Below are 27,694 nucleotides of genomic sequence, written 5' to 3' on the forward strand. Positions count from 1 at the left end.
GCAATCTGTTAACAACTTGAACACAGCCATGCCCCTGTTACAAACCCTGAGGGGTTCCACATCACCTTTAGGACAAAGAACAAAGTCCTTAACAAGACAAAAATAGTCCTCCACGATCAGGACCCCCTAACTCTTTCTTCAAAGGACTTGCTCTTTACATAGATGGCCACGCTTTGAGACACTGCGTCTTTTGTCCATGCTGTCTTCCAGCCTGGAATACCTCCCTTTGCCCATTTCCAAAATTAAATCCTACTTCTCCTTGGAGACTCAGTGCAGGCAAACCTCTGAGAAGTTGTTCCTGACCCCACAGTCTAAATTATTCAGCTTTTCTGTGCACCTTATGATGCATGTCAATAATAGTGCTTTATGTATTAATATATCACTATAAATATGCTTATGTTCTTTTCTTTCCCACTAGATACGAGGCTCTCTGGGGGATGGGGCAGCAGTCTAATCATCTAAATATCTCAGCTCCTTGCTTGACATGGGATAACTGTTCAATACACGTATTTTAAAATAAGTGAATTTCTATATAGGAAATGTTCTTCCAAAGCATTAAAAGTTGCAAGACTAACTATCCATAATCAAATTAGTCAAATTCTTAATATCTGCCTACATATTTCTGTACTTAATAATAACAGTGTGACAACTTGAAAAAGTCTCCTCCCCTGCAAAGTATTCAAACACTGCTCTGCCATATCTGGGATTGTAGCCTGAATGTGAGCTCAGAACAAGTCACTCGGAAAGAGTTTTTCTCATATAAGGCTTTGCAGGTGAAAATATGGGGGTGGACAACCCTTCACAAATGGTAGGAAGGAAATCTAATAAGCATCCTGTCTATAAATCCTAGTGGTTTAGTCATCTGATAATCACATCAACTTGTACTCATTTAAAATGCAGCTGTAAAATGGGAAGCAGGGAAAAGTAGAAATGTAACAGGAGTGAAAATTGACAAGACATGCCGATAATTAAAAATAAGCAAAAAAAACCAAAAACACTTGATTGTGAAAGAAATTATAAACCCTTAGCCACGAGATCATATTAAAGCCTAAGGATTTGATATACACAGTCCTTGAAACAGTAGGACAACTAGTTATTTTGAATTTGATTTAAAGAATGTGATTTAAAGTAGCACTGGGTTCATTGGAAAACATATATTAGCACAATACCAGGGAGTTCTCGAGCCCATGACTAAAAGAAAAAACATTTTAATGGTGATAGAATGATCCAGAAAAACACATAGTGCATCTCTTTGTTGAATGTATTTGTTAATTTTTTCTCTTACTTTTAGAATAGTTGGTCGGTCTTTGTAAATATTACTGAAGAGCACCCACCCATATTCCCACAGTAATATTAAGTATAATATTAAGTATTAATATTAAGTATAAATTACAGGGTGGCATAGCTCACCATAGTTAAATTTCTCTTCTCTTACATAAATAAAGCACATGAGTGATGCATGATGATGCAAAGATTACTTTCGTGTGCAGTATTTTATGTGTAAATATTTTATTGTATTGTTAAAAAATTTTAAATAATATTTGTCAGCATAAATCAATATTTACTCATTCTAAAAAAGTTAGAAAATAATTCACCTATGTATGTTTGAGGTTGACAGACTTGTAAAATCTTTTAAAAAAGAAAGCCAGACTTTATATTATAAAGTTAGAAAACAGAACTAAGCAGAAATGAAGTAAAAACCACACAGAGATATCCAGTATACCTTAGTATATTTCCTAGTCAGACATTTTTCTACAAATATGCTTACCAAAAGTGGGATAACTATGTAATGCTCTACACTTATTTTATCACCTAACAACACATCATAATCTATTTCTAAAACATTAAACATTCCTTTGCACATTTACAATGACTGCACAGTAAAGCATTACCTGATTATATAAATATTTAAAACTATCCCCTACTCCATATCTAAGATGATCTCAGTTTTTCTGTATTATAAACCATGGAGTGCAAGTAATATTTCTGCAGCAATGGAAATGTTCTATATCTTGAGAGAGTGACCGTAAATATCTACCAAAACTGATTCAATCCTGTACTTAAAACCTGCATTTCAATGCATGTTAACTATTATCTCTCTTTTTTTTTAAATCAGAAAGAGGATGCTGTGATGGACATCTTCATACTTAAATGTTTTGCAAATTAAGATAATTTCCTAAGCATAAATTTCTTAGACTGAAACTGCTGGATCAAAGTCTAAATATTTATCTTCTTAAAACATTTAATATTTATTCATTTATTTGTTCATTCAAAAATATTTACTGAGTAAAACACTTTGGCCAAGACATTGCCAAACTGCCTTCTAAAGTAAACTCAGTAGCAAATTTCTTAATTTGTGTCAATACTGTATTTCATACTTTTAAAAAAGGTCCTCCCTTGATCAGATTTTTAAAAAATTCATTACTTACTTCTTGCTTTTTAAGAAAATTATTAATGATAGTAGAACGTTTTCTTATATGTTTATTGATCATTTGTGCTTCTATCTCTACCTCTCTCATTGTGTCCTTTGTTCTTTCCCCTCACTGATATTTACCCTTTACTTACTGATTAAAAAAGCTTGTATTTAAGTTTCAAATACATTTTCAAAGCTTCTCACTGGTCTTTTAAAAATTTTGCTTAGAGAAGTTCTAATAGTAAGAACATTTACATTTTTACGCAGGATAGTCAAATTTGTCATGTTTCATCTTTATGGGTTTTGTCTTTGGTATCATACTTAAAACACTCTTTCCCACCGCAAAACAACATAAATAATATATATTCTGTGATGCCCCCTCTTCATGACTGTGGGGCTAATCCCCTCGCTGCCTGGGACACTGCTATTGTACACAGAGTTCCCACCTTGGTGAGCAATCCCTTCGCCGTTGGTTTGCCCTCAGGTTGCAGGAAAAGGGGGCTGGCAGCTTGCACTCGAAGAACGTTTTCTAACACTTTAATCCACTCCTCCAATATATTGGGGGAGTCTGCAGTCAGATAGTATGTGTGTTTTTCAGTGGTCAACTAGAATGGGATGAGAAAGAGATAGAAAAGGAAACTAGAGATTTTAGAATAATTATCATTTCCTTGTCCATTTTTCAAATATCACTACCTAATATGGAAACAAATAAGCTGCAACTTGAATCCTAGGTTCCAAATAAATGATTCTATAAATCATGTAGCATATTTTAACCACTTTGTGAGAAGGACAATTAACTTTTTGTGGAAATAGTTTTTTCACTTCCATTTACTTTAAAACTCTTCATAGTATTATGCTTTGGGGTCATGATTTTTTAATCTTGTTTTCTCATTAGATTTTCCTTTTCTCCCTTAAATGTGCTATGGATTCCTAGTTGTTGAAATGAGGAGCAGAATAGTTGCAGTTTCAGAAGCCTACAAATGATTCTCTTTTAATATAGATGTTTATATTTTTTAATTGGAGGAAAACTGCTTCAATGTTGTGCTGGTTTTTGCCGTACAACAATGCAAATCAGCCATAAATATACTGACTCTCCTTTCTACATTTTGGGGCAGTCCTCAGGTATTAGCCACTGAAAACAATGAAAGTGTACTTTTCTAATAAAATGTTGTATTTCACCCTCCAAAAGAGGAGGATAAGAAAATAACAATTATGGAAGGCATTTCAGAAATAAATAATCTGAATTTTAAGTCACCTATCCAAACTATTTCAAGAGCTTGTTTTGTTTTGTTTTTTAAACTTGGCAAAGGTTTCCCAGCTAGACTGGCATTATGTGTGCGTGAAATGGTCAGCAGCCCCCTCTGTGGTGTGACTTTGTGGGAACTAGGACAGCCCCTCTGCTCCCTAACATCCTTCCCACTTAGGTGTAAGAGCATCTGAAGTTCACAGAACTGACATTTTCTGGTTCTCTATTAAATTGCGAACACTTCTGAATTCAATAGTACATTAAAATATGGATATCTTATTGGGAATTCATTTATCAAATAACCCTCCTCTAAAATAGCTTGACAGCTTGAGAATTAAGAATGGCTGGGACAATCCCACTTCTGGGCATACACACTGAGGAAACCAGATCTGAAAGAGACACGTGCACCCCAATGTTCATCGCAGCACTGTTTATAATAGCCAGGACATGGAAGCAACCTAGATGCCCATCAGCGGATGAATGGATAAGGAAGCTGTGGTACATATACACCATGGAATATTACTCAGCCATTAAAAAGAATTCATTTGAACCAGTCCTAATGAGATGGATGAAGCTGGAGCCCCTTATACAGAGTGAAGTAAGCCAGAAAGATAAAGAACATTACAGCATACTGACACATGTATATGGAATTTAGAAAGGTGATAACGATAACCCTATATGCAGAACAGAAAAAGAGACACAGAAATACAGAACAGACTTTTGAACTTTGTGGGAGAATGTGAGGGTGGGATATTTCAAAAGAACAGCATGTATACTATCTATGGTGAAACAGATCACCAGCCCAGGTGGGATGCACGAGACAAGTGCTCCGGCCTGGTGCAATGGGAAGACCCAGAGGAATCGGGTGGAGAGGGAGGTGGGAGGGGGGATCGGGATTGGGAATACATGTAAATCCATGGCTGATTCATATCAATGTATGACAAAACCCACTGGAAAAAAAAAAAAAAAAGACTTCAAAAAAAAAAAAAAGAATGGCTGGGAGGGTTAGGAGTGGGGAATAAACAGTGTAAGTGATCAAGGGCAAAGAAAATACAGTGGAGACTTACTTAACATAAACTCAGGTTACAACATAGTTTTAACTAAGAAATCCCAGGGTTTTACCCATTTTACGGGCATCAAACTGATCACCAAATGGAATAAAAAAATACTGAATACCCAGTCTTCATTCCATTAGCTTATAAAATTGAGAACTGAGTTTCACATGATATAAAAAAAGAAAAAAAAAAATACCTGAACTGTTTGCTTGTTGTCTCCTCTTAAAATGCTGCAGGATGCACTAAGTTCAATATGGCCCTGTGGTTTTCTGATTACATCGCTCTGTATGAAGGGAAGAAAACCAATGCAAAGTGATTACCTGTAATAGTCATAAGAAATGATTTGTCTCATTAATTGAATTACATGGAAGAAAATCTGTCAGGAGTCTGATTTATAGATTGAGGAATTCAGTTCTAAATAACAAGCAATTTCCACTCACCGGAGATTTGTAGTAAAGTAATTCACCACCTTTAAGAACAAACCATCTCCGCTTCCAAGTTTTGACTTTACCACTCATTTTTAATAAGTAGCCAGATTTTTCCAGTGGTTCCTAATTAAAGAGATTTAAAAAAATATTTAGGTTCCCTCTGGAGACTCTAACAGATTCATTAATTGAAAAAAAACAAAAACCCTGACTAAGTGTTTACGTTTTTCCCATTATCACTGGAAGATGAGCAAGTTTTCAGGAGCTTCTGCTCTGGCTGTGAGTACTCCAAGTCTGTGGAGTAAGCATCTGGGGGAATAGCATAATCGCTTTCAGAGGCCACAGAAGAGAGAGACACACCTAGATGAAAAGAAAGAAATCAAGTCAATATTTAGCAATTGGATGGTCCAAATGCTGGTTGTCAGTTTTCCTAAGAAATACATCCATATCCCAAATCATCACCCTTCCTAGACTAGATGTATTCCATGCCTTTGACCATGAAGTACCTTTAAGGCAGAAAACAGAGCTAAAGGGTTAAGGACTATCCTGCAAATCTCCGAGGAAGTCAAAGAAACATAAATAATATTTTGGGATGATTGTAAGTACAGCTATTTTCACATATATAAAATGTATGTAATAGTCTAATAATGTGTTTTATTAAGAATTAAAAATACGTGTATTTACATATTGACATGTAGGCAAGACACTGAGTTGGTAAGATCCCCTGGAGGAGGAAATGGCAACCGACTCCAGTATTCTCGCCTGAAAAATCCCGTGGACAGAGGTGCCTGGCGGGCTACAGTCCACGAGGTCGCAAAGAATCGGACATGACTGAGCACCTGAGCACAGAGAGCACATGCACACGTAGGCAAACAAATGCTGAACCTTAATTTATCAAGACCTGTACGATCACACTTTAGTACACTTAATTTTTGTAATCATTTTAAAGTAACATCACATTAAAAGAACATAGGAGTCCAATACTACTAGTGTATAGATTTTGAAAATCTTGCATAAAAGAGAAGCAATAAAAAAGATATAAACAGACTATTTCATTTGCCAGCAGCTATAATGCAAAATTCAAAGGAACATTTTTCGCAATAATTCACTTGCCATTTTAGAAAACAACTTGCAAGTTGCAAGTCACATTGGAGAGTCACTACAATTGGAGATTTTGAAAATATTAAATAAAATCAAGAACTTAAGTCATTATTCATTATAGTATCTGGCAATTTTTAAAGTGTCTATTAACATTTAAGGGCCATGTTAGGATAATTTCACTATATTATTCTTCTAACTTATTTGACTAAGCCAAGTAATGGATGTGATAATAGTAGTATCGTTATTTTTCAAAGAATAACAGAAATTTCAATCTACCAAAGGCCTCAGAGATCATTCTGGTTCAGGCCCTCAATCTCTAAGGAGACTAAGGTCCACAGATTAAAGGATTTGTCCAAAGTCAAATAGCCAGGCAGAGGCAATGTTGGAATGCAAATCTCAGGCTCTTTGCCTTAAGATGCTAGGGACAGAGCAGAGAACAAAACAAATTTCTGTCCTCGTGGAACACAGATTCTAGTTGGGGGAGACAGACAAAAAACAGAGAGCAAATGCTATGGAAAAATAAACCATAGAGCCAACTAAAGAAATAAAAAGCGCTAGAAGTTGGAGAAGAGTAAAGGACTGCACTCGAATAGTGTGGTCAGGGCAGCACTCACTGAGAAGGCAGTGTCTGAGCCCAGCAATGAAGGAGAAAAGGAACCAGCCACGATGACATCTGGGGGAAGAATACCAAGTAGAGCAAAGACTCAGTGCACAGGTCCTGAAACAAAAGCGTACCTGGCATGTTCCAGGAATAGCAAAAGGGTCTGGGTGGCCAGAGCTGAGTAAGAGAGGAGAAAGGAGGAGATGAGGTCAAAGACATCAAAGAATCATGTAATACCTTAGAGTCAGTATAAGGAGTCCTTGCAATGTTTTGAGCAAAAGTGTGATATAACCTGATTCCAGCTGTCAAGGGGGCAAGGTAGTAGCAAAGAGACCAATGGAAGCCAAAATATTAAACCTATGAGAGCTGAACAGGTCCTGTTGAAGCTGAGGGGCTTGGGAGTACATAGGGGTTCCATGGAACAGTTTCAAAACCAACATAGCTTTTGTGAAATACAGATATCATTTAATATGACTGACTCTGCCTAGAATCTGTATCTATGCCGAACATTTCTTCAAAATTCACAAAAATTGTAGACCTGCCCAAAGTAAGTTTTCTTAATATCAGATTAACCACCACATTTTTAGGTGTATTCTCTGCCATTTAGCAGTGTAATGAATTTAGCTGAAATAAGTCCATCCATCCTATAAATTACTCAAAATCAAAAAGTAACTGTAAAAGAGAAACCTCATTTAACCTAAGTATTTCACTTTATTCCTATAACTAAGTGATCTCTCTTTTACAGATAAGCTTTAAAAAATAGATTATCTTGTCTGCAATCACAAAGAAAATTCAGACGAGGACTAGGACTAAAATATGTGTCTTAGTCCTCGGTGAATATTCTTTCACCATGAGCTTCCTGGTGGTGCTAGTGGTAAAAAAAAAAAAAAAAAAACAAACCTACCTGCCAAGTGCAAAAGATGTAAGAGACGCAGGTTCCATCCCTGGGTCAGGAAGATCCCATGGAGGAGGGCATGGCAACCCACTCCAGTATTCTTGCCTGGAGAATCCCATGAACAGAGGAGCTTGGTAGGCTACAGTCCATAGGGTCATAAATAGTCGGACACGACTGAAGTGACTTAGCACGTGTGAGTGGAAAGCAGTACTTAGAGATTTTTTTTTTAAGTCCTATTGTAGAGATAAAATTCCCACTAAATATCCTGAACTATTTGGAGCTGTCTTGTGTGTGTGCAACCATCCCTTACCTCGCTTCAAGGCTCTGGGGCTGCCTGGCCCACTCCGACTGCGAGAGTCTGACTCCGAGGTCCGGGAGCTGGATCTTGAACTGTCTTCTTCTTCTGACCCAGAGGAGTCATCCAGGAACGGGCTGCTGCTTATCTGGGTCGCCTTCTAAAGAGAAACAAAATAGCATCCCTATGTGTCCATCTCCAAGGTTATCTCTCTCTTTAGGTACAGAATTTTACCAGAAGTTATGGAATAAGGTTTTTTTAAGGAATAGAAGAAAGCATCTTGCTATTATCAAAGTCACACTTGTTAAATTCCAAATTCCAATCAGAAAGGCATTTGTAAATGATAAAAGATTCCTAAGACCATAAGACTGTTCATATCTGATACTTTTTTTCTGATGATACTTATTTTAATCAGGTACTTCACACAAGGGAGGGGAACCCTGGCAGTGATTTGAAGAGCTTTCTAAATTAGTTGCTTTCTTTACACCATTAACACAATTTCCTTTAAACAATTAACAGTTATGGACGGGGTAGAGGCTCACATGCAGCATAACAAAAATGGAGCATATCAGACCTCTATTACACTGATTAAAATAAGTATCTTCTCGAGATTTTTCCATTTCTTCTCTTTTAATAATGTGCTGGTGTGAACTTCTAAAACTCCTTATAAAGGGAGTTTATATAAATTTGGAGCTTGAATAAACAGTTTTTTTGACCCACCATGAAGAGACCCACGTGTTTAACAATAATGAGTTACCCCCTTCAATGTCGTATACACTGGGGTTGTCATGTTCTTGTATATCAGAGATGTATAAAGTCCTGACGTGGTGTAGGAAAGCATTACAACAGAATCTGAAACAGAAAACAAAATGATTTTTTTAAAAAATAGATCTAACTAGCACTTAGGTCTATTTCTTATGAATGTGAATTAACAAAATTTCTAATAAAAGAGACACTGATGAACACACGATATTTATTATGCAGCCTACTTTAAGAATGATGGTATCTACAGTTTAAATTATACACTCTCTTACATGGTTCATTACATACCCAAGTGTGCTAGCTCCCCAACTAGCCGATAACCTCTTTGAAAGTGAGGATCTTAGCTTTTGTTTCTTTGGTATCTCCATTCAGCTCAGGTTGGGCGGAAATGAGTACAAATACCTATTGACTGATTCAGTGAGCAGTACCCTGTGAAGATATTCTCTGATTATTCAGAGACCTATTGGTGACCTGGCGTTAAAATATCATCACTTTTAATCCTTTAGCAGGTGAACCTCAAATTGAAAGGTTAGAATATATTTCCTGAGTGGCAAAAACCAATGATAGATAGCCGAAAAGGAATAGAACATTAGTGGTTACCTTTAAGATACAGATTACAGATAGGAAAGGAAGGGGCCAGTAGAAGGAACTACAGAAAAATGTCTCTTTTTATTTCAGACAGTTCTTTGTGGTTTGGTTTTATTTTTCATAATGAGCATGTATTTTTTTCTATAATAAGTTTCTGAAGAAAGAAAGAAAGGAGGAATGTGTTTTAAACTCTGGAAAAAGAAGACATAGAGATCAATATTTTTACAATTTAAACAGCTGAAATTGCAGTGTCCAGGATTTAGCTTCTTTGGGGTAAAATCATGAGATACTTGCTACATGAGAGTTGACCATCAATGTGCCCCTATACTAACATGAATTTCAATTTTAAAATATAAATCAGCAACTTCAGAAAGCATTTTCTGAAAGTTGGCAAAGCTGTGTTTATTCAAATGACTTTGGACATTTAGGAAATTCTTGGCTAGTGAAATGGCAATACAAAATCACTTATTCTTTAAAAAAAGATTTTTATTATAGTAAAAAACACATAAGATAATATTTACCATCTTAACCACCTTTGAGTTCAGTTAGTGTTAAGCATATTCACACTGTTGTCAATCAGATCTCCAAAACATTTGTATCTTGAAAATCTGAAACTCTATACCCATTAAGCAACTGCTCCCCTTCCACAACTCTTCGTAACCCCTAGGAACCACAACTCTGCTTTCTGATTCTATGAATTTGACTACTTTGGATACCTCATGTGAGGGGACTCATACAGTGCTTGTATTTTGTGACTGCTTATTTCAATTAGCACAAAGTGCTCAAGGTTCATTCATGATGCAGCATGCAAAAGCACTTACTTTTATGAACATTCTCCATATTGAAGGCCTCAGACATTCGAATGCCTGATTTGGCTACAGCATAAATTCTGCTTTCCTAATGTAAAAGAAAGATTTAAGCTGGATATTTGAAGCAAAGAAGCAATTACTTTCAACACATATGTTTTTCATTTGTTCTTCATTTAACAGTCACCAGAGTACAGCATTATTATAAAACTGTCACCAGTGCCAACTAAAATATGCCACTGTGAACAGCACTGCAGAACTTTTTTCCATCCATTAGTCACTCCATTATCTTTGTTCCCAAATTTTTGCTAGGTATTTTAAATTATTTTGAAAACACAGGTAAAAAGTAAAAGAAAGCTTGTTCACAACCACTGACTATTCATAAACACCACCATTAATATGTCATCATTTCAGAACATGGTCCAAGAAAAAGAAGAAAACCTTGAATGGCTGTAACATAAAGCCGGAAACCATTTCTTATCTTTCACTACACACAAATATCATCTTTAACAATCTACCATTCTAGAATATGGTTAAAGAAAAAGACAAAGCCAAAACTTGAGGTCAGAAAGCACATACAAAGTAGCATTAAGTGCTATCACCTTCATATTTCAGTGAAGTTGAAGAAACACCTGAAGTCAAATAATAAGTGAATTTGAGAACTGCAATAGAATTTATACAATCTTGTTCCAAAAGCAGGTTGTTATTTTGTTTTCTCTTCTTCTGTGAGATTTCTCAAATGGGTACTGGAAGGCTATTGGCTCTGTCCCTATGAGAAAAGGGACTCCAGGTTGTTCCCCACACACAGATGTCCTGAACTCTGTAACACACCTAACCTGCACAACTGTCTGGGTCAGGACACAGCTGGCAACTCAGGCAGCCCTCTTTAGGACTATGCCAGCCAGGGGTTTGAAGCAATGTGTATGAAAACTCTAATCATCTGAGACACTTTAGATTGAAGAGTCACTGATGGAACGAATCAGAGGCAGCGTCTCTGACAGCGTGATGGTGAGAGACACACAGAGACAAATAGCAGAGTGGAGAGAACAAAAAGACACATAAAAATAAGATAGTAAGTAAGAAGCCATGAGACAGGCAAAGGTGATAGTCGGCAGTTGTGAGAGAAGCAGATAGTCACTGCAGACAGGACAGGGCAAGCGAGCCATGGGACCAGCGACAATGGGTGTCACCTGTCTCTAAGGTGCTGACCGTCAGAGGCACCGCTGAATCATCACATGACCCGCTAGAGTGAGTGCTGTACTTTTGAATGATATTCCAGTTCAATAAGGATGGGCTATGCCTTAAAACTGCCTTAAAATAAACCCCTAAAAGCCCTTAAAATAAACTTTCATAAATTGAGGTGATTAGAATATACCTCTTTAACGTGAAACTTGAAAATACCCAACAAACAGAAATAAAACCTCAAACTTGGCCAATGTGCTGGAAGGCTTCTGCAAGGCAATACTACTTTTTCAGGACTGGATAGCTTCAGAAGATAAAGTGAAGAGAGAAAGGCAAAAAAGCAGTAAGAATGGTTTGCCAAGTAAAATGAACATGAAAGCCTAGCCTAAATCGCCAACATAATCTCAACATAACAAAAGCAGCAAAATTTCAACTCCTAACTGCCTAAAGGGTAACATAACTGGAATTCCAGAGATTCACGTGCCAATAATGTCCATTTTTTATGTTATCCAGAATTTAGTAATAAACTGCAGGTGGTTTCAAGTGGACTTTGCAATGAAAGGTTCTTTTAAAAGTAAATAAAAGGAATACATCTCAAGGTCTGAATTTATAGTTGGAAAACATAATTGCCTTATTTGCTTAAAACTGCATTGGTCACTAAATAAAAAATAATAACAGAGCATGACTCTGAAAACCTCAAAATCCTGCAAACCAGATGATTCTCTTGAGGCTAAAGGTTAAACTATGTCAGTATGTGAAGGAAAATTTCAATCTAAAAAACAGATAATTTCACTTTGTGTCAAACATAGGAAGAATTTTTTAAAATTATTTTCATGAATTTATTTGGGGGGCTGTGCTGGGTCTTCATGTGGCACATGGGCTCTCTACTTGCACCTCGTGGACTTAGTTGCCTGGAGCATGTGGGATTTCAGCTCCCCAATCAAGGATTGAACTCCCATCCTTTGCATTGGAAGGTGGACTCCTAAACACTGGATCATCAGGGAGGTCGCAGGAAGAATTTTCTTAATCTAGTGATTCCCAAGAAAGTGAAAGTGTTAGTCACTTCAGTCGTGTCTGACTCCTTGTGACCCCATGGATCGTAGCCCACCAGGCTTCTCTGTCCATGGGATTCCCCAGGCAAGAATACTGGAGTGGAGTGCCCTTTCCTTCTCCAGGAGATCTTCCTGACCCAGTGATCGAACCCAAGTCTCCTGTATTGTAGGATGATTCTTTACTGTCTGAGCCATCAGGAAGCCCAAGAATCACACAATTAATAGGTTAATTATTATATTAATGGTCAATGTTTAAATGGAAGAAATTTCAAACTATTCTAGATACAGGAAGATGCTTTTGGTTAAAGCAATGGATTGATAAGCTCATGATGAGTAAAATTAAATTTCTCTTAAAGTCAATCAAGTAAATAATTAAGTTCAAAACTTGATGACCAGTAGGTATCCTGGTCCAGAATTTACCCACCATTAGAGAGAACCCTTTTTCCTCACCCTGATATTTCCACGTGGTATGCATGTGTGCTACGTTGTTTCAGTCGTGTCCGACTCTCTGCAACCCTATGGGCTGTAGCCCGCCAGGCTCTCCCACCCATGGAGTTTTCCAGGCAAGAATAGTGGAGTGGGTTGCCATGCCCTCCTCCAGGGGATCTTCCCAACCTAGGGATCAAACCCCCATCTCTTACATCTTCTGCATTGGCAGGTGGGTTCTTTACCACTAAATCCACCTGAGACGCCCCCTTCCATGTGGAAGTCACTCCAAAAATTGACCACTCCTGATCTCTAGCCAACCGTTCACTTCCTCCTCTCTAAGAAAAAGGAGTGGCTTAATGTGACAGGAATGCCTAGAAGGAGAAACTGGACATGCAGAGACCAGCGTCTTCCCCTTTCCTTTCGCTTGAGAAGTAGCTATTGCACAAAAACAACCATTTGTTCTTTCTCTAGACCATAAGCTTTAGAGAAGCCGGGCCTCACTGGAGGGAGTCTGTGGCAGTTGGTCCAACACTACCTGCGCCCGGGTGGCAAAATCCAGCAATTTCCTAGGTGCGGTATTGGCTTCTGTGCCCACTAATTCTCTAAAATCTGTTTTATCAGTAATAAAGGTAACATCTGGATGTCCCATTTGTCTTACCCTTGTGTCTTATTTCTCAACTGATTCAGGGGAAAAGAGAAGGGAAAACTGAATTCTAAAAACTGGGAATGGTCAGAACAAAGCTGGACTGGAAAAGAACCAGGAAAAGAAGTAAAGCAAAATCAGAAAATGAGTGTTGAGAAAAAACAAATGTGTGTGCACTGCACACAGCAACATAATTTACCCAGGAGGGAAACCGGTGCAGAGGTGGAGTTGGAGGTTTGCCACAGGCTGCCTTCTTTGCTGAGTCGCAGGCTTCCTGGTCCTCTGAACATGGGGATTCCAAGCAGTCATAGGAAAATAATCCATCATCACAATTAGTGTCCATGGTCTCTAAAATTTCTGTATTGTCGCCATCAACTAGATCAAGATCTGTTTCCTGAGGTCTCAGTGGGCGTATCATGCTTATAGCGTTTCTGTTTGTGCCAAACATCCTGTCGGAACTTAACTGTGGCTGGCTTAGGTGCCTTTTGGCTAGTGCGATGCTTAAGCTGAAAATATTAGGAATCCTTAATTTGGGGGGTGGCAGAGTTGAGGAAGGTCCTAGTTCTGTGCCTTTTCCAAGGAGTGGGTTAGGATGCTTTGGACTCAAAGCTGGGGTCAGAATAGGGCTTGGGGTGTTGGCTTCACTCGAGGAAGACGAATAATCCAACCTCTGAGACTGAAATTTTTTATTGAGTTCGTCTGAGGAACTATCACGCTCCTTTTTCCTTGATCCGGAATTTCCCTTTCCGAGAGGACAATTCTGAGCCTTCCACTGTGCCTCCTGTTGCCAAGAATACAGCTTCTTGTGTTCTGGTCTCTTTATGCCAAAGGTCTCTTCTTCAAATATTGAACTGCTGTCGTCAGAGGCTGTGAGATATGTCTCACTGCCCATCCTGCTACTTTGGACCCCCTCCTCTGATGTGTGGCTGGAAAGCGTAGACGTGTACCTGGACTTGGATCTTCCTTTGCTCCCATCTTCCTCATCGGAACTCCAGTCACTCCCGGGAGCCCCAGAGTTCTGGGATGCGCCACCATCCATCACAAAGCTCGTCCTTGTTTTACGAGTCTGCTCTGACATGCAAGGGCCTTGATGCAGTGTTCTCTGACCTCGGTTGTTTTCTTGAATTTGGTTATCAACAGATTTTTCTGGAATTTCCATCTCTAGAAAAGTATACAGTATATTGGCATGCTGTCTTTAATCATACAATCTTTCTGTATATTTAGCTTTATATATCTACACTGTACAGACTGGAATTTTCATTTGAATAAAGTTGATTTACATTACGCTTTTTTTAGTCCAATGTCTTTTTTAAACCCAAGTTTGAAAACTGTAAGCTTCCTATAGACTACAATGCCCTTACACTCAACAGAATAGTATCAAAATGAAACTGCTTTTTACAAAGAAACATGGAGGAAAAAACTGACAATAGACCAAGGAGCAATAATACAAGAAGCAAAATGAAAAACAGGGCCACACTGACTATCAAAGATAGCAGCCACTAGAAAAATGAACACCATTAATTCTATTTTAGAAGCAAAAAAAACTAAAACCCTACTTCTACTAAATTTCAAAATTATCATAAGTAAATTAAAACATAATAAATATAAAGCTATTGCTTAAAAAATCTTTATTCCCAAGCTTCAATACATGAAATATGCAAAACCGTAAAGAAAACATACACAGAGAAAAGCTTTACTCACTCTATTTCGGTTTAATCATAACTACAAAATGTATCTTTATAATAAAAATAACAGTCTTTAAAAATGTCTTTAGACATGGCATAACTAATAGAATGAACCACTGACTTCATAAGCAATGAACTTAAAATATAGTCTGAAGAGTACAAAAGAAAAACTTTGAAAATGTGAAAGCACAGACAGGACCTTCGTAACTAAGGCTATACAGGCTCCACAAATGGGTATCAGGCAGTTTGTTAAATCTGCAGATGAGCAAGAGCTACAGTCCAGGCAACCTCAGCTGAACTGAGCTTTACTGAACTGAAAGTGAGAAAGTTAGAAAGTGAGGAAAAAATGAAAATGATTTCTCAAAAAAAAAAAAAAAAATTCCACGTAACAGCATAGAAGCAAGTACCAAAGGAACCCTCTGAACGGAAAAAACATTATGTAGTTTTCAGAAGTTCATAACCAAGCATAGAGACAGCTCTTAGGGCTATAATTTTTCTCCTTTGGAGGAAGGAAGCAGGAGCTGAAAATAGAAAAGACGCAAGTTCAAGTCTCTCTAAAATATTTGGGAAAAGTCACACTGGTGTTGATAAAGCCAGAAACCAAACAAAGCAAAATTTAGAAGGGCTTCAAGACTAAAAGAAGGGTACAAATCTGCACACAGGTCCAGAGTTTGAACATGTGGCAAATACTTTCTTCTTTGAGGCAATAAAGGGAAATCAAAGCAGTTAACTAAATTTTCACCTGGTGTTCTTTATCTTTATCAGTTTGCTGCATCGTATTTAATTTCATATTGAATATTAGATAATTTTTTATATTTTAAATAAATAATGAATAGGAAGGTCACACTCCTAATCTGAAACTCGCATTACTCTTAACAAATGATTTTTCCTTTTTTAAAAAATGTTAAAGTAAATTCCTCTAGTCCATAAATACCTTCTATGTCTTTTCCTTCCATGAACTCAGGTTCTTTAGATGATATCTTGCTCGTTTCCTCAGATTTTACAACTTGAGGAGGACTCCTTGCTCGGGACAAAAAGCACCCAAAGGTCAGACTGCTCAGACGCTGGCCTTCTGAAAGCTTTGGTGTGGAAACAACTGACTTCTTTCCTTGAACTTCTACAAGACCATTAATCGAAATCAAGATCTGAACTTTTCATAACACTTTGTTAAACAGAGAACCAAAGCATAAATAAAAACATGGACAAATCACTCCTTAGACCAGAAAAAAGCCTAAAGTTCATCTTTATTTCTGTATAATAACTTGGAACCCTCAATGTCGAGCACCACACACCAATGTTTAATATCTGCTTATATATTTTGATGGTACAAAATATTTTTTAACTGCAAAGAGAAAACTTTCTAATCCTTTTAAAAGTAGTTAGCTCTCAAACAAGCCACAAACAAACAAAAATCCAGATATAAATATAAATAACTAGAGAGTTACAGCTTCTTACAGTGTCAAGTACTAGTAAATACCAATGAAGTATGTACTGATAAATTTGATTGCTGGGTAATGCTACTAATAGTAAGAAAGTGGGAATGAGGTCTTGGTTGTCAAGACAACCCAGGAAAATTTAGAAGATCACTGGGGCAAAAATCACATGATCACTGGAGTAACTTTTGCTTGTCATAGTTTTCAGTGTGGTTCTCATAAGAGAGCAAATAAAGGGACTTAGTCTATGACCATGATATGGAGAACCTTAATCACATAGAGGAAAAAAAGGGGAGGGGAAAGTTTCTAGACAGAGAATTCAGACCTAGTGAAAGTGAAAGTGAAAGTCGCTCAGTTGTGTCCAACTCTTTGTGATCCCATGGAATTCTCTAGGCCAGAGTACTGGAGTGGATAGCCTTTCCCGTCTCCAGAGGATCTTCCCAACCCAGGGATGGAACCCAGGTCTCCTGCATTGCAAGTGGATTCTTTACCAGCTGAGCCACAGGGCAAGCTCAAGAATACTGGAGTGGGTAGCCTATCCCTTCTCCAGGGGATCTTCCTGACCCAGGAATCAAACCAGGGTCTCCTGCATTGCAGGTGGATTCTTTACCAACTGATCTATCAGGGAAGCCTGATAGAAAGTATCTAATCATGGGCTTAATTCATCTTCTGGGACTTGTAGCACTGCTGCTTATAAGATTAAAAACATGGAGTTTTCAGCGATAGTAAGAAAAGTTTCCAAGAAATTAAATTCTCACCTCTGAAAGAGCACCAAAGGGTAAAGTTAAATAGTAACTGATAATTGAGTAGAGATACAAAAATATCTTTAAACAGTGTCCACCTTCAGATGTATCTTTTAATATTTGCATATTGACCAAAGAACTCACAGAACTAATTCATGATATTTTAATAATCACATACGCACATGAAGTGAAGTGAAGTGAAGTCACTCAGTTGTGTCCGACTCTTTGCGATCCCGTGGACGGTAGCCTACCAGGCTCCTTTGTCTGTGGGATTCTCCAGGCAAGAATACTGGAGTGGGTTGCCATTTCCTTCTCCAACATATACACACAGATATTTTGAAAGCACTATATCATATCTATATACGTCATATTTATTCTTCTCCAGTAATGCCTAGGTTCCAAGGATCAATAATCCTTAGCCTCCAAAACTAAAAGGCTACCAGTGAGGACTAGAATTGCAAGCAAAAAGTATCAGGGAAATAGCATTTTGTGATTAGGCTTAGTACATACGATCTATTTCAAAGAGGGTGAACAACACGAAGACCTAAAGCTTTACTTAAAAATATGGAATTCCAGATCAACTAAGAAGAATACCAATTTTTTTTTATTATATAGGTAGAGGAAATGTGTTACATAAGAAATATATTTTGGTCTTCATCCATGGTTCCTGGCACACAGCTCCTAAAACCCTTGGAATTTCCCAAGAGTGATAAAAATGTCTTTTGTTTTCATAACAAGCCCTTTCAAACACTTCTGAATATATATTAATGAGGTGATTTCTGGAAAGCCCTGAGATGGCCTCAGGATGGGGTTGCCAGGGGAAACCAACCAAATCATGAGAGGGTTAGAAATTTCAGCCTCACCCTCCACCCCCTATCTCTGACCTCAGGGGAGGAAGAAAGGGGCTGGAGGTTGAATTGATCACCACTGGCCAGTGATTTCATCAATCATACATCCCTACATAGTGAAACCTCCATAAAACCTCAAAAGGATAGGGTTCAGGATGCTCCAAGTTGATGAACACATGGAGATGCTGGGAGGGTTTTTACCTGGTAAGAGCCTAGGAATTCTGTGCCCCTCCTCCCATATCTTGCCCTATGCATCTCTTCTATCTGACTCTTCTTGAGTTACATCCTTTGTAATAAACCAGTAATCTAGGAAGTAAACTGAGTTCTGTGACCCTTTTTAGCAAATTATTGAACCCAAGGAAGGGATCTTGGGAAACTTGGATTTACAGTTTGTTGGACAGAAGCAAAACTATCCCTCTGTATTTGTGTGTGAGTTCAGTGCCTGATCAGAGTGGAGGTGGGTAGTTTTGTGGGGCTGAGGGATATGGTGCTATCCAAGTAGATAATGTCGGAAGTGAGTTAAATTTGTAGGACACCTAGTCGGTGTATGTTGAGAACTGGATAATTGCTTAGTGTAGGAAAAACTTGCACACATCTCATATCAGAAATATTAAGAGACAGAAAACAGGAGTCTTTTCCCTTTACAGAATGACAGCAATAGATACTAACATGCAGTAGACAAAAGGCTTTCACACATCCTATGATCAACACCCACCATGAAACTAGTTAGACACTATTACAATCGCCACTTTACTGATGCAGGAAGAAAACTGGAGGTATAACACAATTTAATAATTGTGGGGCATTAAAGTTGATTTCAAAGCCCAAGTTCTTTCTACCACACCAGTATTCTTCCAGTGCATTCTATGAAACTCCAGGGCTTTGTGGCAATGTTGCAGAGAAACAAGAAGAGGCAAGAAGTGCAAGAAGAGGCATGGGTGAGACCAGGTCTGCAGAACTCTGGACCCATAACCCAATACAATTTTTACTTAAGATTCTACAGGAAAAAATGTTTTAAAAAGGGTTCTTCTAAGACTTCCCCAGCAGTCCAGTGTTTAAGACTCTGCCTTCCAAGGCAGGGGGTGTGGGTTCAATCCCTAGTCAGGGAACTAAGATCCCACATGCCACAGGGTACAACCAAAAAATTAAAAAAATAAATTAAACTTGTTTTTTAAAAAATCACTCATTAAAAAAAAGAAAGGGGTCTGCTGCTAAATAAAAGTGTGAAAAGCACTATCCTAGGCCATTGGTCTAAGAAGCACAAGCTAAATATACCCCCTGGTGACCTACCTTCTGGTCAGCTATATGTGTACTTGCATGGCTATCACACCAGTAGCATATTAATAAGTAAATCTCTATCTTTAACTCTATTACCCATCCTTTGGCTTTGGAGTTAAAAAGAAAACAGGCCTAAGTATTGGAAAATGCAAAGAGCTTATTCACGTAAAATTTTGCGGAAAGTATTCAGGCTGTAAGAATTTCAATCACCAATGAGCACAACGCTATAAAGTGAAAATAGAAAACAACAAGACTGATTATTTTAAGTAAACATACCCCAAATTTAAATGTTCAAATTACCCTCTTTGGGTTATTCACTACTGTCTAGCTATGCTCATATGGACATGTGGCTATTTAAATTTAAATCAATTTAAATTAAGTAAAATGTAAAGTTCAGTTCCTTAAGTTGCACAAGTCATACTTCAAGTGCTCAACAGTAAAATTCTACACAGGCAGATAAATCGAATTAGGCTACCTTAGTCAAGTGCCCATACCTTGTAGCTTTGACTGTATTGTTTTTATCTCTTCAGTTTGGTTTTGGTTGATCAAACGAAGATTCTGATTCTCCAATTCCAACTAAAAGAAAATAATTTCTAAAATGTACCAGTAAATTGTAACAATGAGAAAATGTTAATACCTCATTAAACATAAACAAAATACAAAAGAAATAACTAAATATCAGATGAATTTATCAGCACAGAATATCAACCTAGGTAATTATGACTTTAATATTTATTCTTTCCAGAGCTAAAAGTTTTCAATGTTTTTCACCCCTATGCCTTTACCACTGTGAAGTTATTTTAAACCAAATTACTTCAGCATTTAGTCTGACATATAAACTAAATGTGTACCACTCAGATAATATTGAATACATTAATTTTATGAGAAATTAATATTCTCACTTATTCTTCTCTAGTTAACTATTTAGAACTAAAATCAACTAATTAGAACGAGGCTACTTAAGACTGATTATCATGATTCTATCAATCCTTTTTTAACTTTAGAATTACATAAGCCATTAAAGTGAAAGCTACCTATCTCATATTAATCAAAAGTCAGCAGCACCACCAACTGATCAAAATTTTGTTTCAGATATTCTGATGACTGATCTATTTGGAAGAAAGGAAAGGTTAAGAAAAGATAAATATGGCAATAAATACCTCATTCAACTTAACTGTTACCCATTCTTTGATCTTAGCTGCTTTCTCTTCTATTATTTTAGCTTCTTGAATCCTTATTTGTTTCTGAAATAACATTAGCAGTTTGTTTAGTTCAAACATAAGCTCACTGGCCTGGAAATAGTACAGTTACAGATATGAAAGACAAGTCTACTTAAAACTTGTTTCCAAGTTAAGATGTCTACCTTTAAATTACCAAAAGAGGATAAAATGAGAATGGCTGTCCAGCAGACAGAATAATAAAAGCATACATATATATTTCTAGTTTTAACATCTGCTAGTCTTTCTCTGAAAGGTCATATGCCAAACTCAATCCATTGAATTTATCAATAAAATAAACCATTTCTGGAAACACCAGGGTTTAGAACAGTGGAAGAGAAGTCAGCCAGCTGAGTGAGAGAATTAGAATCTCTTCTGGGGTATGGCTTGCTTCCCTCTCAAGTGCTATAGTTTTAAAAGGTTCAGAAAAAATAAAGATTGAGAAACTCTAGCTCACATCTTGGAAAAGGAAACGGCAAACCTCTTCAGTATTCTTGCCTGGAAAATTCCATGGACAGAGGAGCCTGGTGGTCTACAGTCCATAGGGTTGCAAAGAGGAGGACATGACCGAGCGACTGAGCACAGCTCACATCTGCCAACCTTTAAATCCGGCTATGGTCACAGGACTGCTGAGACTGTGACTATCATATAAATCCCAGTCGGTGGGGGCTGAAAACCACAGATCTACAGCAACAGTGACATCCAGAGAAGTGAAAAAAAATGCTAAAAATAAATGATTAATCATTGAGTAATTTCATAGTGGTTATATCTAATTGATGCTAAATGACTTTTTAGGTTAATAACCTTAATGCAATTTTTTTCTTAAAAATTAAAAAAAAAAAAATAAATACTATAAATTTGATCTCAATAGTGAAAGTGGAAGTGAGGTCGCTCAGTCGTGTCCAACTCTTTGTGACCCCGTGGACTGCAGCCCACCAGGCTCCTCCGTCCATGGGATTCTCCAGGCAAGAATACTGGAGTGGGTAGCCATTTCCTTCTCCAGGGATCTTCCCGACCCAGGAACTGAACCCGGGTCTCCCACACTGCAGGCAGTCGCTTTAACCTCTGTGCCACCAGGGAAGCCCACGATCTCAATAAAGTGATTTAAAAACAGTGGACACATTTCTAAGCAGAAGGATTAGTGTCAAACACATGTTTAAATTTTAACCTTCCATAAACATTTCTAACACCCTAACAATCTAAAGCAAAGATTTATTGGAAACATTTTACAGGCATAAATGCCTGCTGATAACCAAGTGTTTCCAACATAAAGACTCACATCCAGAAAGTGGCAAATTCTGCCTTGGAATCATTCTGGACTTAAAGATAATGTATTTAACTTGCACTTTTCACCAGTAAATGTGATGTAATCTTAGGGGTTACCAAGTGAGAGTTCTGGCCAAAATTTAGAAATTTAGGCTTTCTCTTTTTAATTTTTGCAATTATGTATAAATGAATGCACATATTTAGGACTCTTTGATGATCAGATTCTTCCTAACCTGCTCTTCAAGTTGCAGTTCCAAGTTTTGAATGATGTCTTCTTTTTCCTGTATTAGAGTTTCCAGATCTTGACACTTTTTATACAACCTTGTCTCTGATTCACTGGTTTGAATATTAGCTGCTTTTAATTTCTCTTCCATAACTTGTACCTAAATTCAGAGGAGAAAATATTAAAACTATGCATGTACTTAATTTATCATAGTATTAAATTCAGATTTTACTTTAACATTAAATAGATTCCTAAAAGATACCATCATAAAAGGAAAACGGTGAACAGTTTTAATATTTAACAATTATAAAGTTTAAAGACTAGACTATTTTCCCAAGTGATGTTATTTCTGAGGTGTATGAGGATACATAAAAGATTCTCAGGATGGGATGGGGTGGGGAGGGAGGTGGAAGCGGGGTTCAAGATGGGGAACACATGTACACCTATGGCTGATTCATGTCAATATATGGCAAAAATCACTACAATAATGTAAAGTAATAAGCCTCCAATTAAAATAAATAAATTAATTTTAAAAAAAGAGTCTCAGAATATTGCTGTCATGTAAGGAAATGTACATGTTAATTAGATCTATGATAATATGCAAACTATCATATAAGCATAGAGTCAGAAAGTTTCCAGCCCTCATTTTTTCATATTTAAAAAAAGTAAGAATATCAAGTAAAAAAGTTGAATGGTGAGATAACACTCAGATTGGAGGACCTAGTATAATAACACACCCTAGGAAAAAAAGCTGAACTTCAGGTGAAAAGGATACGTATTTTCGATGGAAAACAAAAGAACCTTAAAACCCCAATGATGAAGTCATAGAAAGTGAAAAAGCGTGACAGTCAAGATAGAGGTAGAAGAATACACTCTGTGAGGATTTACTGATTCAATACTTTAACAAATATTCAATGAACACTTTCCAAGAGCCAGGCCTAGTCCAGGTCCTTAAGAAGACATCAGTTTTAATAAAGCAGACCCCCCCCCTCCCCCACAAATCTCTACCTGCATAGAAATTACCTTCTAGTAGGTAAGAGAGATCACAAATACAATAAAGATTAAAAATCACACAGTATGTTACAGATGGCAATAAAGCTAATGGGCAAAATAAAGCAAGACAAAAGAGATTGCTATACGACTAGGGGCTGTTATGCTTCACTTTAATATCTAATATACACTGGCTCTGCTTGGATATTCTGCAAAACACATCTGGGTATACAAAATCTTTGAAGAGATACGTGTGATGTTAATATTAGTAAGAAAGAAAATAAATTACTGGGCACCATACACAATATTAAGACTTTTATTCTATATACTCCCAGTAGGTAAGAATATAATTCTAGTCATGTTTCAGATTATAGGGGACAAAAAAAAAAAGATATAAGGTCATTTTAGAAATTAAAGATGATAGTTAAGATGAAAAATCTTAAGCTATTAAAACATCTCTGAAAAATCACAATAGACTTACTTAAAGCTCAAAAATACTTGACTAATGAGGACTCCTAGAAGGAGGTGTTAAGGCTAGTTCAGTTTTGTTTTTTTAACCATGAGTACAAAGTTTCATTTGTGAGTTCACTGTATAAATGTAAATTCAACTCAACTGCCAAAACTGTCCTATTTAAATACCACTCACATGGCTGGAAACTATGAAAATAAAAGTAGATCCAAAAAAATAGGAGAAATAATGTATTCTACAATCCAAATGACAATTTTAAGTAACTTTAAGATTTAGATTTTTTAACATAATATAGCAGGCTTTCTGCAGGAACTTCAGACCAAGAGGTCAAGGACAAAGGCCTATTTCAGAGATACTGTCCTGAAAAAAGCCAGAGGCAGAGAGAGAGCTGGACAATAAATACCAAAGGTCAGTGTTAGGATCGTATTGTCAGTTTCACACCGGGTATTCTGTAGCTTTGGGAGCAAGGAAAGAAATCAGAGGCCAAGTGCAAAATGGTAGTTCTCCAAGGAGAAAGTAATAGATCATAATACTCCAGAAAAACAAAATGAACTAAATATGAATAAAATTAAATATTACCAGACCTACATCTTTCTACAGTCTCCTTTTATTAAGCTGGAGCAAGTCACCCTATGGACATTGGGCTGCCCCATAAAACTGTCCTACTATTACTTAGAAAAGATCTACAGTTCTGGAAAGCTATGACTTGGGAGGACTCTTCTTCCCTGAGAAACACATCCAACTTGAAAGGTGTTCTCATTTTGTGAATGAATGCTATAGTCAGAGCTCCTTCGCTGCATCTTTGCCTTGTACAACTGTTTCATTAGACTATGACTTTTAGATAAACAACTTTCCTGGGCAAGAAAAATATTGACAGAAGTGGCAAAATCTCCTGGGGAGAGAGATCACAAAGTTGTTACAGGCAACCTTCCTACCAAAGGGTCCTGCTGAAACCAAGTTCCATAAGATTCACCAGCTTTCCTTGGCAATTAATGTGAATAAGAAAGTCTACAGAAAAGCTAAGAAGCCTACAGATAAACAAAGCGGCCTTTAAAAATATCTTACTACAAGTATACAGAAAATAGGCCAGCTCTTCTTCCATTCACTTAACTTGAACCATATAAAAATGATTCCCTGGTGGCTCAGTGGTAAAGAATCGCCTGCCAAGGCAGGAGACACAGGAGATGTGGTTTTACCCCTGGGTCAGGAAGATCCGCTGGAGGAGGAAATGGCATCCCACTCCAGTATCCTTGCTGGAAATCCCATGGACAGAGGAGCCTGGCGGGCTACACTGCATGGGGTTGCAAAGAGTCATACATGACTGAGCACACAAGTACATATAAAAATTTTAACTACTCAGAGACCAGTCAATAATAAACACTAAAGGAATTTAAATTAGTTATTATATAAACTCTTGCAATTATCAATATATGGATATTCTCCAGTGAGGAATGCTTTGTATTTTCAGGCTACCCTTCTCTTTTACTTCAGGAGCGCCTCTGGTTACATCAACCCCCTCAGCACACTCCTCAGCCATTTCCCCAGTCTTGATGGTGAGCTTTTGTGCAGTCAAGGGCTAATTTAGCAGGCTTGGGGTACATTCCCTGTACATTCCGAAAGAAAGAACTTGCCCTTGACTGTCTTCTGGGAAAGAACCTCTGAGCCCCTCGAATTTTCTTCCTGATAAGGTTTTCTTTATATATCTGATATATTGGGTCACACCAGTTAGTTTATGCTCACAGTGTGATTTATACTGAATGTCTTTTTTATTTATGTGGGTCATGGGCCATGCTGTATCAGTTTGATCTCTGGAGGGGTTGGAGGTTGAGTAGCTAAAGTGGGTATGCATTCCATGCCTGTAAGACTGACCGGGGGAGGGGGTCCTGTAGGCATGGAATAAAAATTATGGACACCTAGGCTTGGATGACCAATCCTGGTTGGCAATGTGTCATATGTGTTGTCCTGCATCACTGATGGAAGAATCAAGAACATTCCTGTGCAACTCCACTGTGACAGGACTACTAGACGCTCATATCTGGTGTCTCCTGGACTCTGCCCTATGTGCATTTCTCCTTTGCTGAAGTTAATCTGTACTTTCACTGAAATAAACTGAAACCACTAGTATAACAGCTTTTCAGGATTCTATGACTCTTTCTGTGAATCATCAAACCTGAGGGTAGTGTTGGGGACCCTGACGCGACTCCCAATGGTATTTTCCATTTTCTTGCCTATACTGGAGAAAGCAGAAGCTGCAAATATTGTTCCCATTGTAACTATCCATATCAATATTTCCCTTTTCCCACCTCTAACCTCATCCCTTCCTCTCCCACTACAGGTACTCAACATGTGACTATATTTTTGAGTGGGGAGTGCAAGTTTCTATTCCTATATAAGTATTGCAACTATGTGACAAAGATACTTAATCATTCCAAAATACAACAAAGAAATGGCTTAGGGTAGTTTGATTCCATACTATTTTCCAGTTATACAAAATTATTGCAAATTAATCATTCTAATCCTATTTTAAACAGTTTTTTCAGCAGAGTGCTCCATAATTTATGTAGTAAGGTCAGACCCATTCTCACTGAAAGTGAAAAGGAACACTGTTAAATAGTTTTCCATATAACGAAGCAAATCATTACATGGTCCTAAATATTAGGATGACTGAGTAGTTATTTATTAAGAACCAGAAATTACTTGGATGCTAAGAACCAACTGTAAGAAAAGTAGATTAGCCCACATATTAGAAGGAAATTTTAATCTAACTCCTACCAAAACTGAATCAAACACAGGCAAGGGACTGGGTCCTAAAGACATAACTGAAAAGACAAAGTTTCTACAGGAGAAATTATCCACTCTTCTTTGGTTAGCATAAATTAGTGTATTAGATTGTACCAGGTGGCCCTAGTGGTAAAGAACCCACCTGCCAATGTAGGAGACAAGAGACACGGGTTCAATCCCTGAGTCATGAAGATCCCCTGGAAGAGGGCACGGCAACCCACTCCACTATTCCTGCCTGGAGAATCCCATGGACAGAGGAGCCTGGCTGGCCTACAGTCCGTAGAGTCACAAAGGGTCGGACACGAATAAAGGGACTTAGCACACATGCATGCGTGCATACCACTGCCTAATCAGATAGTTGAGAAGGAATCCTGTATATCAGTATCTCCCAAATGTGCTGTTTGCTTCTTTTCTGCTTCACTAGATTTCTCATAAACAGTACTGGGTTGATTTGCACATGACTGCTTTCAAAATTTACGAACAACAACAATAAAGAGGTACTACAACATTGCCAGGATTTCTCTGGAAGAATGTGTGATTCTTTTTTCTATCAGCAATTTATTTGATGGTTATGCAGGTGAAGCCCACACATTTAATACCCAAGGGAAAAAAATGTACAAAGTTAAAGTGTAGAGTTGAGCTGGTTGCAGCTGACAATTGCTTTTTATGGGGAAACATTCTTTCTAGGTTAATATAAATACAGTTTAAGTCTTAAGATATGGCTCAATGACAAAGGATAAGCTGGATTTAAGCAACATAAACAGCAGATAGGCCACAGTCCCATGGAAACTGTTGAAGAGAGCAAAAGACTCAGTTACTCTAAGTTAATAATATTTACTTAGTCTTAACAAAGTAAGACTAAAGCAAAAACAAAGGCAAAAAAAAAAGGGTAATATAATCAGTGCCTTAGAATTAACTTGCTCTCTGTTTGTATCTCCTGTTAACTTTCAGATTCATTATGAAATATTTAAGCCAAAAATTCTTCTGAAGCATAACAAAATAGGTATTGTATAAATTTAAAGTATTATGACAAAAAGCAGTATCTACTGATTGATTATATGGAAACTCTGGGAGATAACTATTGACTTTTTCATCCGGGGCGGGGGGCATTAGTAGTGTTACTTTAAGGCAGTATATCTAAAACAACCAATAATTTTCCCTAAAATTTTATAATTTTATAAAATTGTATAATTTTCCCTAAAAATGTGGCACATAGAATGAGATAATTTTATACTTGATATCCTCAAAGTGAAAGTCACTCAGTCGTG

The 27,694-nt window shown here is 37.4% G+C and overlaps 1 protein-coding gene across 1 annotated transcript in view; it reads right to left on the reverse strand.

The window, feature by feature from the left end:
• PLEKHH2 (pleckstrin homology, MyTH4 and FERM domain containing H2) overlaps positions 1–27,694 on the reverse strand; it is a 95,314-nt gene that overhangs the window by 43,861 nt on the left and 23,759 nt on the right. The window contains exons 4-15 of the mRNA XM_061155512.1: positions 22,197–22,346; positions 20,641–20,724; positions 19,975–20,056; positions 16,113–16,295; positions 13,693–14,654; positions 10,203–10,278; positions 8,789–8,883; positions 8,047–8,191; positions 5,363–5,499; positions 5,155–5,265; positions 4,911–4,997; positions 2,860–3,018 (exon numbers count right to left, since the gene is read on the reverse strand). Of these exons, the coding sequence (XP_061011495.1) occupies positions 2,860–3,018; positions 4,911–4,997; positions 5,155–5,265; positions 5,363–5,499; positions 8,047–8,191; positions 8,789–8,883; positions 10,203–10,278; positions 13,693–14,654; positions 16,113–16,295; positions 19,975–20,056; positions 20,641–20,724; positions 22,197–22,346 (2,271 nt within the window). The remainder of the gene's footprint in view (positions 1–2,859; positions 3,019–4,910; positions 4,998–5,154; positions 5,266–5,362; positions 5,500–8,046; positions 8,192–8,788; positions 8,884–10,202; positions 10,279–13,692; positions 14,655–16,112; positions 16,296–19,974; positions 20,057–20,640; positions 20,725–22,196; positions 22,347–27,694) is intronic.

Source organism: Dama dama, chromosome 11 (genome assembly GCF_033118175.1).
Source record: "Dama dama isolate Ldn47 chromosome 11, ASM3311817v1, whole genome shotgun sequence".
Classification (NCBI taxonomy): Eukaryota; Metazoa; Chordata; class Mammalia; order Artiodactyla; family Cervidae; genus Dama; species Dama dama.